Source organism: Monodon monoceros, unplaced genomic scaffold (assembly GCF_005190385.1).
Source record: "Monodon monoceros isolate NGI ecotype Baffin Bay Population unplaced genomic scaffold, NGI_Narwhal_1 Super_Scaffold_6, whole genome shotgun sequence".
Taxonomy (NCBI): domain Eukaryota; kingdom Metazoa; phylum Chordata; class Mammalia; order Artiodactyla; family Monodontidae; genus Monodon; species Monodon monoceros.
Genome location: NW_021703783.1, coordinates 40,115,607 through 40,129,850, shown reverse-complemented (window position 1 = coordinate 40,129,850; position 14,244 = coordinate 40,115,607). Strand labels below are relative to the sequence as shown.

The 14,244-nt window shown below is 48.7% G+C and overlaps 1 protein-coding gene across 1 annotated transcript in view; it reads left to right on the top strand.

The window, feature by feature from the left end:
• Nucleotides 1–5,493: 5,493 nt before the first annotated feature.
• The window catches only part of LOC114886160 (keratin, type II cytoskeletal 75-like), a 32,744-nt gene continuing 23,993 nt past the window's right edge, over nucleotides 5,494–14,244 (top strand). The window contains 8 exon segments of the mRNA XM_029206711.1: nucleotides 5,494–5,613; nucleotides 5,616–5,878; nucleotides 5,880–5,991; nucleotides 6,517–6,738; nucleotides 8,848–8,901; nucleotides 9,261–9,356; nucleotides 10,184–10,348; nucleotides 12,237–12,362. Of these exon segments, the coding sequence (XP_029062544.1) occupies nucleotides 5,494–5,613; nucleotides 5,616–5,878; nucleotides 5,880–5,991; nucleotides 6,517–6,738; nucleotides 8,848–8,901; nucleotides 9,261–9,356; nucleotides 10,184–10,348; nucleotides 12,237–12,362 (1,158 nt within the window).

Below are 14,244 nucleotides of genomic sequence, written 5' to 3'. Positions count from 1 at the left end.
CATCAGAAGGGATAGGGAGCTCTGGCTTGTCTACCAGACGATTGTGTGGACTTCGGTGGTTCCTATCCTTGGTTTCGTCCTCTCTGAGCCTCCCTCAGCTCTGAAGATTGACTCTGCTCCTTTGCGTCACCTCTCTACCCTGACGCATCCAGTCAACACTACATTCATGTGTAGATTATCGCCTCGTGAATGTCCTTAGGACGTGGGTGTCCATGTGTCCATCCATGCTTCGTACATGCACGTCTTCTGGGTGTGTCTGAAGCTCTTGATCATGGAGGGAAGGGGCTGCTCCATTTTGCTTCTCTTAAGCACAAGCTTGAATGGAAAGAGCACCCCAATTTGCTGCTAAAATTGAGGAAAGGGCCTTGAGGGCCACCTGCCCACCTGCACCAGGCTCTGTACCTGCCCATTGAATCTGGACCCGAGTGAGAGCCCTGGTTATGTGGGCAATGGAGTGAAGCAGATCAGGTAAGTTCTGGCCATGTGCAAGTACACATCCCACGTCCTGAATCTCGCTGGTTTCTTGGGGTCAATTGTCACGTTTAGTCCCTTTGGAGAGGAATTGTTGCCACTGAATGCAGGAGCAAAGGGGCCATGTGGTGGAATGTCTGACCCCTGTACAGGCAGGCTGGGTGGTACCTGTTAGAGATGTCAAGCGTTGAGGAAGTCGGCTGCCCCGGCAGGAACAGTCAAGGTTGAAAAGTGTTTCTGGTGGGATGTCTCAGGTACCACTGCAACAGAATTATCATCACTGTACCCAGTCCCCAGAAGTTGTAAGACTCAGGCTGTGACTGAACCTCCAGACGGCCCCAACCCCCTTTCTCTTTCAATGTGAGCTCCGGGAGGGAAGGGGTTGTCTGCTTTGTTCACTGCTATATCTCCTGTGTCTCCATCAGTGAACACCTGGCGTATAGCAAGTGCTAATAAATAGTTTTTAACTACAAGCAGAACTCCTTGAGACAGTAGGAGAGGGCTGTCTGGGATGCATCTGGCATATTGAGGGATTGGGGGTGGGTGACTGAGTCCTGGGGACTCGGACACTGTACCCAGGGACCCTGGCTTTGAGCATCAGCCAGCATGCTCTAGAGGATGACCCAATCCCCTCTGCCCCCTCCAGCCTGCCCTACTCTGGCCCTGGCCTGGTTGGAAGCCAAAGCTCCTTGGTGTGCCCCCAACCCCCATGGCCTTGGGAGGTGTGCCTCCATGTTTTCCTCCCCTCTTCCCCTGACTTCAAGCCCTGGTTGCCACCTCGGGTCAGTCTCCTTGAAATCCACCACAACCAAAAGCCTCAGTATCCCTCTAAGGATGGGAGAGACCAACCCGAGCAGAAGGTGCAGGAACAGGGAAGTGGAGGAGTTTGAAACTCCCAGCCTTGGGCACCAGAGCCCATACTATAGCTTTTGCATCCACGACTCCTCAAACCTCAAGAAAACTCCTCCCAGACAGACCCAACAGTACAATGTTGGAGAAAAACTCAGGAGATCTGGAGAACAGAAAGGAATATGTTCCTAAAGCTCTTCTTTAAATTAGACAACCTATGTCCAGTGAGCTGCAGTCACAATTCTCTGTAGGGTGCTACGAGGCAGGGCAGGGGAAAGGGGACACACCCCAACCCTCCAGACCACCAGGAAACCAAGGCAGGAGGAACAATACGCCAATGTGCAAGCCACACACAGGCCTGCTCAGGGAATAGGTGTGAAGGGGCTGGTCTTGGGCACAGTTTATCTGAGAAGGCTTCTTGCAGGGAGAGTTCAAAGCAGAATTATAAAGGAGGTTAAAAATCGAAAAAGAAACCTCGTTGGCAGGAAGGAAAGCAGAGATGTCATAGTCTCTAAGTTCTGAGGTTTTAAAGTGGGACGCCAGGGTGTCCTAGGCATTCAGGTAGACATCGTCCACCAGGGTAAAGGTCACAGTGAAGGTCAAAGGTCACAGGAGGGGGGAATGAAGGAGGAAGAGAGGTAAGACATATCTGTCTCCATCTACTTCACCAAAGTCAACGAGTAAGACAATCTAGCTTTGGAAACAACGGTCCAGGTGGGAAAATTAGAGAGAGGAGGGAGGGAAGGAAGGAAGTGGGAAACCCCAGACAAGAGGTGATGGCCAAGGGAAACAAGATTGGAAACAGGATGAGACGGCAATGCCTGGAATAGGCTCCCAGGAGAGGGTTTGGGAAAGAAAGGCATGACCCAGGAGGGAAAGCAGCCTGGAGCATCCTCCACACAGGAAGCTTAATGGGCAAGAGCTGCGGTGACCCCCATTCCCGTGGACGGGCCAACAAAGGCCCTCCCAGCCTTGACCCTTCACAAGCTTTTGTTCCCTGGAAAGCTCTGAAGAGTTTCCTCAGCATGGCTCAGGAAACAAGTGTCCCTTCTTCTGGGAGAAAGATCATCATGCCATGAGTACAGAGAGCAAAGACGATTATTCTTTCCACTGCAGACGCATTCATCACGCCAGCTGGGATCTGGACGCGTTGGCAACCAGGCAAGAGAACTCCTGTGCTCCTCCTGGTCTGTATCAACAAAAGCTATGATTCACGGGTTCCCTGTGGAAAATGAGACTCTCAAGCAATTTCTCGATGGAGGAGAGGCCCGTTCCCTGGCCTCAGCCCCAAGGAGGAAATAGCCCAGAAAACAGAGAACTGCCGCTCCAAGGGCCAAGCTGCTGCTTGAGGCTGGCGAGCGTCTGCCAACCCATCACGTGCATCTCTGAAAGGACCCCTATGTGGAGAGACCACGGAATGTGGCTCTGCTTCTCTCTAGCTCGGCAATGTTGGTCTCCTTCATTTACCAAGTGGGGACTCAGTTTCCTCATCAACAAAACAGAGACGGAATACATTTCAGCTTCTCCCATCCTCCAAAACCACTGCAAGAAGCAAGAAGTCAGCAAGACAAAAGAAGATCTAAGGATTTCTCTGTCTGACTCCGCCCCCACCCCCCACCCCCCGCCCCCGGGATGTGAGATGAAGACAAAAGGGGACTGGACGAGAAGCCTTGGAGACTCCTTATCAATTTAGATGGATAGGGGCTGGAGGACACAGTCAACAAGACCAACAGGGATCACTATAAACTTCCCTCTTAGAACGGCTTTTGCTTAAAACTGAATCACTTCGCTGTATATCTGAAATATTGTAAATCAACTATACTTTGATTTTTAAAGAATCAAAAAAAAAGAAAAGAGAACTGCTTTTACTGCGTCTCATAGGTTTTGGATCATCATGTTTTCATTTTCATTTGTCTTTAGGTATATTTTAAATATAAATTTATTTTTAATTTTTGGCTGCATTGGGTCTTCGGTGCTGCGTGTGAGCTTTCTCTAGTTGCAGCGAGCGGGAGCTACTCTTCCTTGCGGTGTGCAGGCTTCTCATCGCAGTGGCTTCTGTTGGTGTGGAGCACGGGCTCTAGGTGTGCCAGTTTCAGTAGCTGTGGCACACAGGCTCAGGAGTTGTGGCTCCTGGGCTCTAGAGCTCAGGCTCAGTAGTTGTGGTGCACGGGCTTAGTTGCCCCGTGGCATGTGGGATCTTCCCGGACCAGGGCTCAAACCCATGTCCCCTGCATTGGCAGGCAGATTCTTAACCACTGCACCACCAGGGAAGTCCCATGTCTCTAAGTAATTTTTGATTTCCTCTTTAATTTTTTCCATGATCCATTGATTGCTTAGTAGCATATTGTTTAACCTCCATGTGTTTATGTTCATTGCAGCATTATTTACAATTGCCAAAATATGGAAGCAACCTGAGTGTCCATCAGCAGATGAATGGATAAAGAAGATGTGGTATATATATACACTGGAAAACTACTCAGCCATAAAAAGACTGAAATTTTGCCATTTGCAGCAACACGGATGGACTTGGAGGGCATTATGCTAAGTGAAATAAGTCAGAGAGAGAAAGACAAATACTGTATGACATCACTTATACATGGAATCTAAAAAATACAACAAACTAGTGACTATAACAAAAGAAGAAGCAGACTCACAGTTATAGAGAACAAAAACTAGTGGTTACCAGTGAGGAGGGTCAATATAGGGGTAGGGGAGTGGGAGGTCCAAACTATTATTGAGTGTAAGATAGGCCACAAGGATGTATTTTACAACATGAAGAATATAGCCAATATTTTGTAATAACTGTAAATGGAAAGTAACCTTTTAAAATTGTATAAAATATTTAAAAAAAATTTTTAAGACTAACAGGGAAAAAAACCCCAAAAACAAAAAGCAAGTCCTCTACTCAGTGTAGCCACTGGGGCTTTCTGATAAGGATTAAAGGGTCAGGATCCTTGGCCATCAATAGGAAAAGTGGCCAGTCAGGGAGACTTCTGGAATAAGGCGACCTGAAACAGAGCCAAGAGGTGGTATTTTACTGCGTACCACCTTTTCGTAAGTTACTCAGTGTGCTTTCATGTCGTCTTCCCAACAGGACCGCAAGCCTGTTATTAAAGAACAAGAACGTGTATTGTGCTTCTCTCGAATCCCCACAGGACTTGCTCAGGACAGACGCCTTGATGGCACTTCCTTCACACATGCGTGATTATATCAGGAAAGAAGACACAACAAACATTGGCTCAGCATTTACATGTCCTCAGTGTTGCAAAAGCTGTTTTGCCATGAATAGTCATCACAAACCCCACTTTACAGACACCCACACCGAGGCCCAGAGAAGTTTCATGACTGGCCCCATGTCTCACCACTAGGAAGCGGCAGGGCCGGGATTCAAGCCCATCTTCCCACTCTCTCAACTGCCCTCCACGCAGGCAGAAGACCTGGCCTTGAGGGTCACGTTATACAGGAATGGACAGGACATACGTGCGTGCACGGATGCACACACTGATGCCCCAGAATGTCGTGTGTGACCCATGCAATAGAGATGGCAGCTTCAGAGTAAAATAAAGGGGCAATCAAAATGGCTGGATTCCTGATAAAGGTGAGTGTAGAGCAGGATTTTCAAGATCTGGAGGGACTGCTTGAGCTGGGGACGGGGTCGGGAGGGGGGATAATTGCCCAGAAAGTGCTCAGGAATAAGATGCACACCTAAGGGATAGGAAGGAACAGGAAACAGTGAACCGCAGTCACTGGGGTTGACACAAGATGTTTGGACGAGAGAGAGTTGGTCCCAGGCCTAAGAGAGCGGTTTAGAAATGAGGCAGTGTTTTCTGAGCCCATTATAAGATGCATGATTAGGACGTGACTGAAAGCTATTTACGTGCTTCTCATTCATCTGCTGATCAAGTTGCGACTAGAAAGGAGTTTCCACATGCAGGAGGGATGTCAGGGAACCAACCAGTGGCTTTTACACTGTTTCCAGAGGGTAGCTGAGTGTGGGCTCAAGGTTGGTTGATGTCAAGGAGATGCCATCAGAGGCCTGCCTGAGCACACCCCGCCCCTCCCAGAGACACATAAAAGCCCAGGGGGCAGGGCGCCCCAGCTGCCCTGTCTCCTCCATCCCCCTCCACACGTACCCACATCAGGAGCTCTCCTCGCCAGCCTCTCCCAGCCACCATGTCCAGGCAGTCCACTCTCACCTTCCAGACAGGCAGCCGCAGGGACTTCAGCATGGCCTCAGCCACCACCCTAGCCACCAGCCGCTCTCGCTTCAGCTCCGTCTCTGTGGCCCACTCCCTGGGGTGGGCAGTGGAGGGATGAGAAGGATCAGCGGTGCTGGGACCAACTGTGGAAGCCTCAGCCTCTTCAACCTGGGGGGGACCAAGCGGGTCTCCATCAGTGGGTACAGCAGCAGCTTCCGAAGTGGCTTTGATGGCAGGGCGAGCAGAGAGATTGAGGTCAGTGGTGGGTTCGGCTATGGGGGCAGAACTGGAGAGGGCTATGGGGGCCCCGGCTTCTCCGTCTGTCCCCCTGGAGGCATCCAAGAGGTCACCATCAACCAGTCTCCTGACTCCCCTCAACCTGCAAATTGACCCCACCATCCAGCGGGTACGGAAAGAAGAGCGGGAGCAGATTCAGACCCTCAATGACAAGTTTGCCTCTTTCATTGACAAGGTGAGCCAGGGGCTGCATCTTGTCCGTGCGGTTGGGTTGGCAGGAAGTTTTGGAGAGGCCCCGGCCAGAGCGCAGCAGTCACCCAACGACCTCCCTGTGGAAAAGCGCATCCACTCGGCAAGCATCTCCCAGGGGCAGAGGTATTTGCAGGTGGGGCCCCGCAGGACCTGTGGGAATTTCCCCTCATCCTCCTTGGGAGCCATGCCAGCTGGTTCAGTCAACACAGAGGGAAGGGTGAAGCTGTTAAATTCCGTGGGCAAACTAACTTAACCCAGAGCAGGTGTTGTAGAGACACTTACCCCAGGAATGGAGGCTCCCCATCAAAACCTCCAAGGCCCACTGCACTAGTTCTGTGGAGCCCCAGAGAACATCGGGGTGGCTTGATGGGCTTTTCCATTTTGACATGGAGCTGTCAGTTATATCATTGGCAGATGGGCATACTTTTCCTCTCTCCCGTATTAATTGGGGTGTCTGGCTCTGCCTCCCCAGTTTCTCCAGACTTCGCTCTCTTCTTCCCCCATCCAGATGTGGTTCCTGGAGCAGCAGAACGAGGTCCTGGAGACCAAATGCAGCCTGCTGCAGGAGCAGGGCACCAAGACCGTGAGGCAGAGCCTGGAGCCCATCTTCAACACCTACATCAACGACCTCCAGTGGCAGTTGGACAGCATCACCACCAAGAGAGGCAGGCTGGGTGCTGAGCTGAGAACCATGCAGGATGTCGTGGAATATCTCAAAAGTCAGGTGAGAGTGGGAGACCCTTCTGATCACATGCAGTCATCCCAGAACTCCTCTTTATGAGGACCAGAAGGGTGCGAAGGAGCAGATGCCCGTGTCAAGGAGGTTTGGACTTGCAGTCATTATCTCATGAGAAGAAGACAGCAAAGTATGGGATAACCAAGGGACCCTCATCTCATGCATCACTATTAACAAGAAGCCTACTCTGTCTGTCTCTATGACTGCAAAGGGACATCTGTGTCATCTCACAAAAGATTCCGACTCTGGAAAGCAATATATTATTTTATAATCGGCTTATTATTTAACTCTGCTGGACATGGGCTCTGTTATTGAGACACCTGCATTTCGAAGATGCACACTAGAGTATAAACCAGTCAATCTGATCCTCCTCAGGGGAGGCAATTTTGACTTGCCATCACCCAGGCTACAGTAGGTGAGGTATCTAACAGAAAGGAAGGTCCTCACCAATCCCTTAGCTGGCTCACCCTTGGTTTCTGAGTTAGAGCAACACCTACTCACTAAAAGCACACTACTTAAATGACTGCCCTGAGGTTCAGTGAAAATATATCAAAATCGACCGGAACAGTGTCCTGAACAAAGTTTACCCCACAGTTCCAGCAGGCACTTGAGGGAGCAAAAAAAAATTTTTTTTTTTTGGTAAAGCAAGCATCTGCCTTTTTTTTTTTTTTTTTTTTTGGCTGTGTTGGCTCTTCGTTTCTGTGTGAGGGCTTTCTCTAGTTGTGGCGAACGGGGGCCACGCTTCATCGCGGTGCGCGGGCCTCTCACTGTCGCAGCCTTTCTTGTTGCAGAGCACAGGCTCCAGACACGCAGGCTCAGTAGTTGTGGCTCACGGGCCTAGTTGCTCCGCGGCATGTGGGATCTTCCCAGACCAGGGCTCGAACCCGTGTCCCCTGCATTGGCAGGCGGACTCTCAACCACTGCGCCACCAGGGAAGCCCAGCAAAATTTTTTAAAGATTGGAATTGTGCATCTCTAAGAGGATGGAGTTGCATAAATATGTATTTCTATTCCTATCAGTTGCACGCTCACCTTCTAGTCTTACAAAAGAAAAAAGGGAAAAAGAAACTCTGGCAGAAGAAATTATTCCCCTTTTACAGGGGGAGAAATAGAGGTTAAGTGAATTACCCAAAGTCACACACAGGTCAGCGGAAGAGCTGGGAAGAACTTAAGGTTTCTTAGCTCTTGCTGCACCAGTACAGTCCTCCTCGGTCTGGGAAGAGTTCAATCAAACCCTTACTCATAAATGCTGGAGAGGGTGTGGAGAAAAGGGAACACCCTTGCACTGTTGGTGGGAATGCAAATTGATACAGCCACTATGGAGAACAGTATGGAGGTTCCTTAAAAAACTAAAAAAAGAATTACCATACGACCCAGCAACCCCACTACTGGGCATAAAACCTGAGAAAACCATAATTCAAAAGGAGTCATGTACCAAAATGTTCAATGCAGCTCTATTTACAACAACCAGGACATGGAAGCAACCTAAGTGTCCATCAACAGATGAATGGATAAAGAAGATGTGGCACATATATATAATGCAATATTACTCAGCCATAAAAAGAAATGAAATTGAGTTATTTGTAGTGAGGTGGATAGACCTAGAGTCTGTCCTACAGAGTGAAGTAAGTCAGAAAGAGGGAAGAAATACTGTATGCTAACACAGATATATGGAATCTAAGAAAAAAGAAAAGGTTATGAAGAACCTAGGGGTAAGATGGGAATAAAGACACAGACCTACTAGAGAATGGACTTGAGGATATGGGGAGGGGGAAGGGTAAGCTGTGACAAAGTGAGAGAGTGGCATGGACATATATACACTACCAAACGTAAAATAGATAGCTAGTGGGAAGCAGCTAGGGAGATCAGCTCGATGCTTTGTGACCACCTAGAGGGGTGGGATAGGGAGGGTGGGAGGGAGGGAGACGCAAGAGGGAAGAGATATGGGAATATGTATATGTATAACTGATTCACTTTGTTATAAAGCAGAAACTAACACACCATTGTAAAGCAATTATACTCCAATAAAGATGTTAAAAAATAAAACAAAGAATAACCCTTCCTCACAAGCACGCCCTCTCTCCTCTGTGCTTACGGGGACGAGGATGAAGTTAACAAGTGCACGGCTGCTGAGAATGAGTTTGTGGCTCTGAAGAAAGCGGTTGGGAATGTCTCTCAAAGGAGAAAATTCAAAACCGAATCCTGGAGTGTGGGGTGATGGACCCTTGGGCCACCCAAGAAAAGTGACTTCAAACTTGAGAATATCTGGATAGCTCAAACCTGCCAAAATCCTCCCTCTGTATTTATGGCCCCAATGACCCTGCTTGGGTTTCGGTTAGCCCAGGAGATTCGAGCCTGCAGTTCCCAGCAATCACCCACCCCCAACCCCAAACCCCAGATACAGAGTTTGCTAAAATCCAAACTGTAAGGGCCATGGAGGAAGAGTCTGCCCAGCTTCTTTCGGACCTGCTGCCTGGTGCCAGGGTCTCAGAGGAGCATTCCGCGCTGTCTTTCCAGGACTTGGATGCCCCCTACATGAACAAGGTGGACCTGGAGGCCAAGGTCAACTCTCTGACCGAAGAGACCAATTTCCTCCTGGTGCTCTTTGAGGCAGTAAGAGCCTGCAAATGTGTTTGTCCCTCCTATGTCTGGACCCTGAAAAGAAAAGGATGTGGCAGGGTGTTATCCATATAGTGCCTCTACCCGGGATGGAGGGCTTAGGAGGTCATGGGTATTGGGAAGAACTGCTTGAAATCCTGCCACATTCAACCCCATCCCACCTCTGAGGCTTCTGCCCCCGACCCCATGGCCTAGCAAGGAGGGAGTGCTGATTCCGAAAATCCCATGTTGTTGGGTAACATTCCCAAGGAATTAAGACCCACCTCTCCCTTCCCCATCCCAGAAAGTTCATAAGGCAAGCTGCCCCTCAGCCCTTTGGTCAGGGTGTTTCTTGGTCCCTAAAGATGCCTCTTTCTGGGCACTGCCACTCTGATGGCAGAGACCTGGGTCTGTGGAAGGGGAGAGAGGGGTAGAGAGTGATGAATTCACACTGTGCAGGGGGAGGGGAGCAGGGTCCTAAAAATCACCCAGTCCCGAAGAAACCTTTAATGTTGGCATATGAATCACATAAGTCGTATTCGACCTGATATAATTTGGATTCAGACAACACTTACTCATCCTTCATACTCAGGGAAAATACGCAGAAGGAAGCCCTGAGAAGGGATGCTGGGACACACTCCCATCACACTGATCTATGACCCAGAAACTCCTCAGGGGTTGACATGGGACCTCCCCCTCCATCAAATGCCTGGCATAAGAAGAGCTGGGAAATCCCTGCCGGGGTTACCAAAGGATTCCTGACTTAGATGGGAGGTCAACTGCATGATTTCGAGACCCCTTCTTTTTTTGCTGTAGTGATGCTGAGCTAACTGGCTCTGCAGGAACTGTCCCAGATGCAGACCCGGGTCAGCGACACATCGGTGGTCCTGTCCATGGACAACAACGGCAGCCTGGACCTGGATGGCATCATCGCCGAGGTCAAAGCCCAGTACGAGGACATCGCCAACCGCAGCCGGGCTGATGCTGTGCCCTGGTACCAGACCAAGGTGAGCGTGGGCACCTCCATGATAGGCTCCAGGGCTAGTGTCCTCAGAAGCCCCAAATCATTGTTTAACTACTAGCCACAAGCCTCAGGAATCATGTGAGCATTCCTGTTTCTTTCAACTTGGCAGGAGCCGAGTTGAAAACTATGAAAACTGAGCTTGAAATGCATGCGGAAACCCTAATACACACGCACACTGATATGTGGTCAAGAAATGCTGGGTGCTCAAAAGGACAGCCACAGTCCCCACACCACTTACAACTGGTTGGGGGTTGGATGAGACTCAAACAACCAAGAAACGGTCATAAAACTTTTCTAAAGGGCTTGTTTATTTACGGAGCTCCTACTATATGACAAGCAGGGTTACAAAGTTGTAAATGAATGAACTACAAAAGGAATCCAAGGTCTGGGAGGCCATGAAGTGAATGAACAGTCACAGAAAGGAAAAAGCACTAATAAAACACTTCCAAGAAGGGTGGGTTTTCAGTCTGTGTTGGAAGCAATGAGAGGAAAAGATTGCCAAGGAGCAGGGAGGGGTTCAAGGCTGAGCAAGCGGTCCCGTGGGGCTGCAAGGCAGACATGAACACTGCTGAACAAAAGAGTTTGTACTGGGAAGAGGGAGGTTGGAATAACCACAGAGAGCTACTACCCAAAGACGCAGATGGCCAGAAGGTTTGGCTTTGGGGGGGTGTAGTAGCGTGGATGGTCCAACCCATGAGATCAGTTCTCTGCCAAATGCAGGTGCGTTTCTGGGGCAGCTGCTCACCTACAAACTGGCTCCCATCCCTTGCCCTGATCTGGGCATGGACTTAGTCCCTACCACTGCAGCGTGGTAGAAAGGAAGCAGGGTGTCAGGTGCCAGGGGTGCAAGGGCGAGGCAGCCCCTTGGTGGTAAGTGGAGGTGGGATGCACTTAACTCGAGGTGGGATGGTTGAAGTGTATAGCGAATGATTCCCTTTGCTGGCAAGGCTGTTGTTCCCTTTAACTGTGTGTGTCTAGAAACGAAGAAGGTGAACTATTCAACACTTTCGAAACTGGACAGATCTTCACTCAGGCAGGGGCTCTTCTTCTGTTGGGCAAGGGCGTGGGTTTTCTTCAGGCGGCTGGAGGACGTAGGGTGCATTTATTTCTCCTAAATGAGTGTGTCCTGGATACGCACTATTAGACAGAGAGCCACCTGAGATGGAGGATTCTGTTACAAAGTCTTCAGAACGGGGTACTCTACAGTCTGGGCACCGTCCAACACCGTAACCCCTGCATCTCCTCCCTGTTTCCCCAACACCTGTGTCAGGAGGGCCACCAAAATTCATGGTCACAGTTGGTCTGGACGTATGCCCCGTGACCAAGAACCACCCCCCCAAGGACAATGCCAAGTCACCTGTTACTCCTAGAGCTCTGCATGCCCTTTCCTATCCCAGGGTGTTCGCACACAGGCTGTTTCCCGGTCTGGAATATTCTCCCCCAAGCCGGTCACTTAAGTCAATCCTTCCCAGCCTTCAGCGCCTGGCTCAAGTATCTCCATCTCTTGAAGGACTTCCCTGCCCATCCCCCCAGCCACTTCCATATCTAGGTCAGATTCCTTTATCACACCCCCATAAGCCACTGTTCAATTCCTAAGGGACTCATCTCAGTTTGGAACCATAAACTCGATAATATGCTGGTTTGATTGTTGCCAGAAAACTGTAGGCAGGGCTCTGATTATGCTCTTCATGATATTCCCAGAGCCCAGGACACACCTGGCGAGTAGATGTGCTCGAGAAACAAGCGAGGGAATGTGCGAATGATCAGTGAATGGATGGGCCCGCTCAGGGCACCGAGGGCCAGGCTGGGCGCACAGGCAGTGCCCTTGCCGGTGTTTGATGGAGTGACTGACTCTACTCTGGTGGCATCAGTACGAGGAGCTGCAGGTCATGGCAGGCCGGCCCGGCGATGATCTCCGCAACACCAAACGAGAGATCTCTGAGATGGACCGGATGATCCAGAGGCTGAGAGCCGAGATCGACAACGTCAAGATGCAGGTACATTCTGGCAGGGCCCAGAGCTCCCCACACACTCATTTCTTCCAGGTCATTCTGCCACTCTTACAGGACTCCTACCATGAGGGACTATATATGAAGCTCTTAGAACAATGCATGGGACACAGCAAATGGTCAATAAATGTTAGCTATCTTTCAGTTTAATGGCCAAAGATATGAGCTTTGGAGTCAAATGTATCTGACCTCAAATCCAGCTTTGTGATCATGGGCAAGTTAATCAACCTCTCTGATCTTCAATTTCGTCATCTGTAAAACTGAGATAATAAAACCTACTTAATGGGGTTGTTGAGAGAATTAAGTGGCATAATGTAGGTAGTAGGTAGGTAGCCCTTTTTAATGTTCTGTCTGTGTTTATAATGAATGCCACTTCTGTCCTCAAGATGCTAAAGCAAAACTACCCTACTTGCTACAACAATGATAGACTTATTATTGTTATCGTTACACTTATGACTCAGACTCCTCTCCACACCTGTAATAACCTCAGTGCCTGACAATAGTCCATTATTGAAAGAGAGCTCTTCTTGTTCTATGACAGCCCTACCTTTCCAGCTGACAGTAGCATATGACTAGCTTTAATTTTCTTAAGGTGTCTACCTCATTTACACCAAAAGACGTGTTTCTGAGATTACAGGTTTGACTCCTATGAACCCCAAACTCTTCATTATTTCATTCATTAGATTATTATTTTTAATACTACTAGTATTTCAATAATTTCAACCTCCATTACTTCTGCAATAAAAAATAATTCAGGTTTTTCTAAATACATTTAAAACAATTGCAAAAACGTCGCTTCAAATGGCTGCAAGCTGCTGGACACCACAGTAACCTTCCTTCTCTCCCCTCCCCCCCAATCAGGCTGAGTGGAGAGGGTGTTTCTCCGGTTAATATCTGTGAGTATGACATCCTCTTGTATCGTTTGGAGTGTATGTGGCTGGGGTCTGGGGAGCTGGTGGGCATGCTGGAGGGTGGCAGGGATACATGGGGCATTGGAGGGGATCCCACCTATAGGGGGTTCATTTTGACAAGGTTTGAGGTTCTGAGTTCATTAAAAAGAGCTGTATTAGGAGGGTCTTTAAAGTCACCATTCTTACCTCTTTGCAAGTGAGAGAGGGACCACAGAGGGGGCGATGGGAGGTTTGATGTAATCCTTCTGCATGGGTTTGGAAGAGCCACCGGCTGCACCTCCCACCTCCCCAAATTCCACACCTTTCTTTTTTTTTAACATCTTTATTAGAGTATAAATGCTTTACAATGTTGTGTTAGTTTCTGCTGTACAAAAAAGTGAATCAGCTATATGTACACATATATCCCCATATCCCATCCCTCTTGCGTTTCCCTCCCAGCCTCCCTATCCCACCCTTCTAAGTGGTCACAAACCACTGAGCTGATCTCCCTGTGAGATGCAGCTGCTTCCCACTAGCTATCTATTTTACATTTGGTAGTGTATATATGTCATTGCTACTCTCTCATTTCGTCCCAGCTTACCCTTCCCCCCTCCTTGTCCTCAAGTCCATTCTCTACGTCTGCATCTTTATTCCTGTCCTGCCCCTAGGTTTGTCAGAAACTTTTTTTTTTTAGATTCCATATATATGTGTTAGCATATGGTATTTGTTTTCTCTTTCTGACTTACTTCACTCTGTATGACAGACTCTAAGTCTATCCACCTCACTATAAATAACTCAATTTCATTTCTTTTTATGGCTGAGTAATGTTCCATTACATATATGTGCCACATCTTCTTTATCCATTCATCTGTCGACAGACACTTAGTTTCCTTCCATGTTCTGGCCATTGTAAATAGAGCTGCAGTGAACATTGGGGTACATGACTCTTTTTTTTTTTTTTTTTTTTTTTTTTTTTTTTT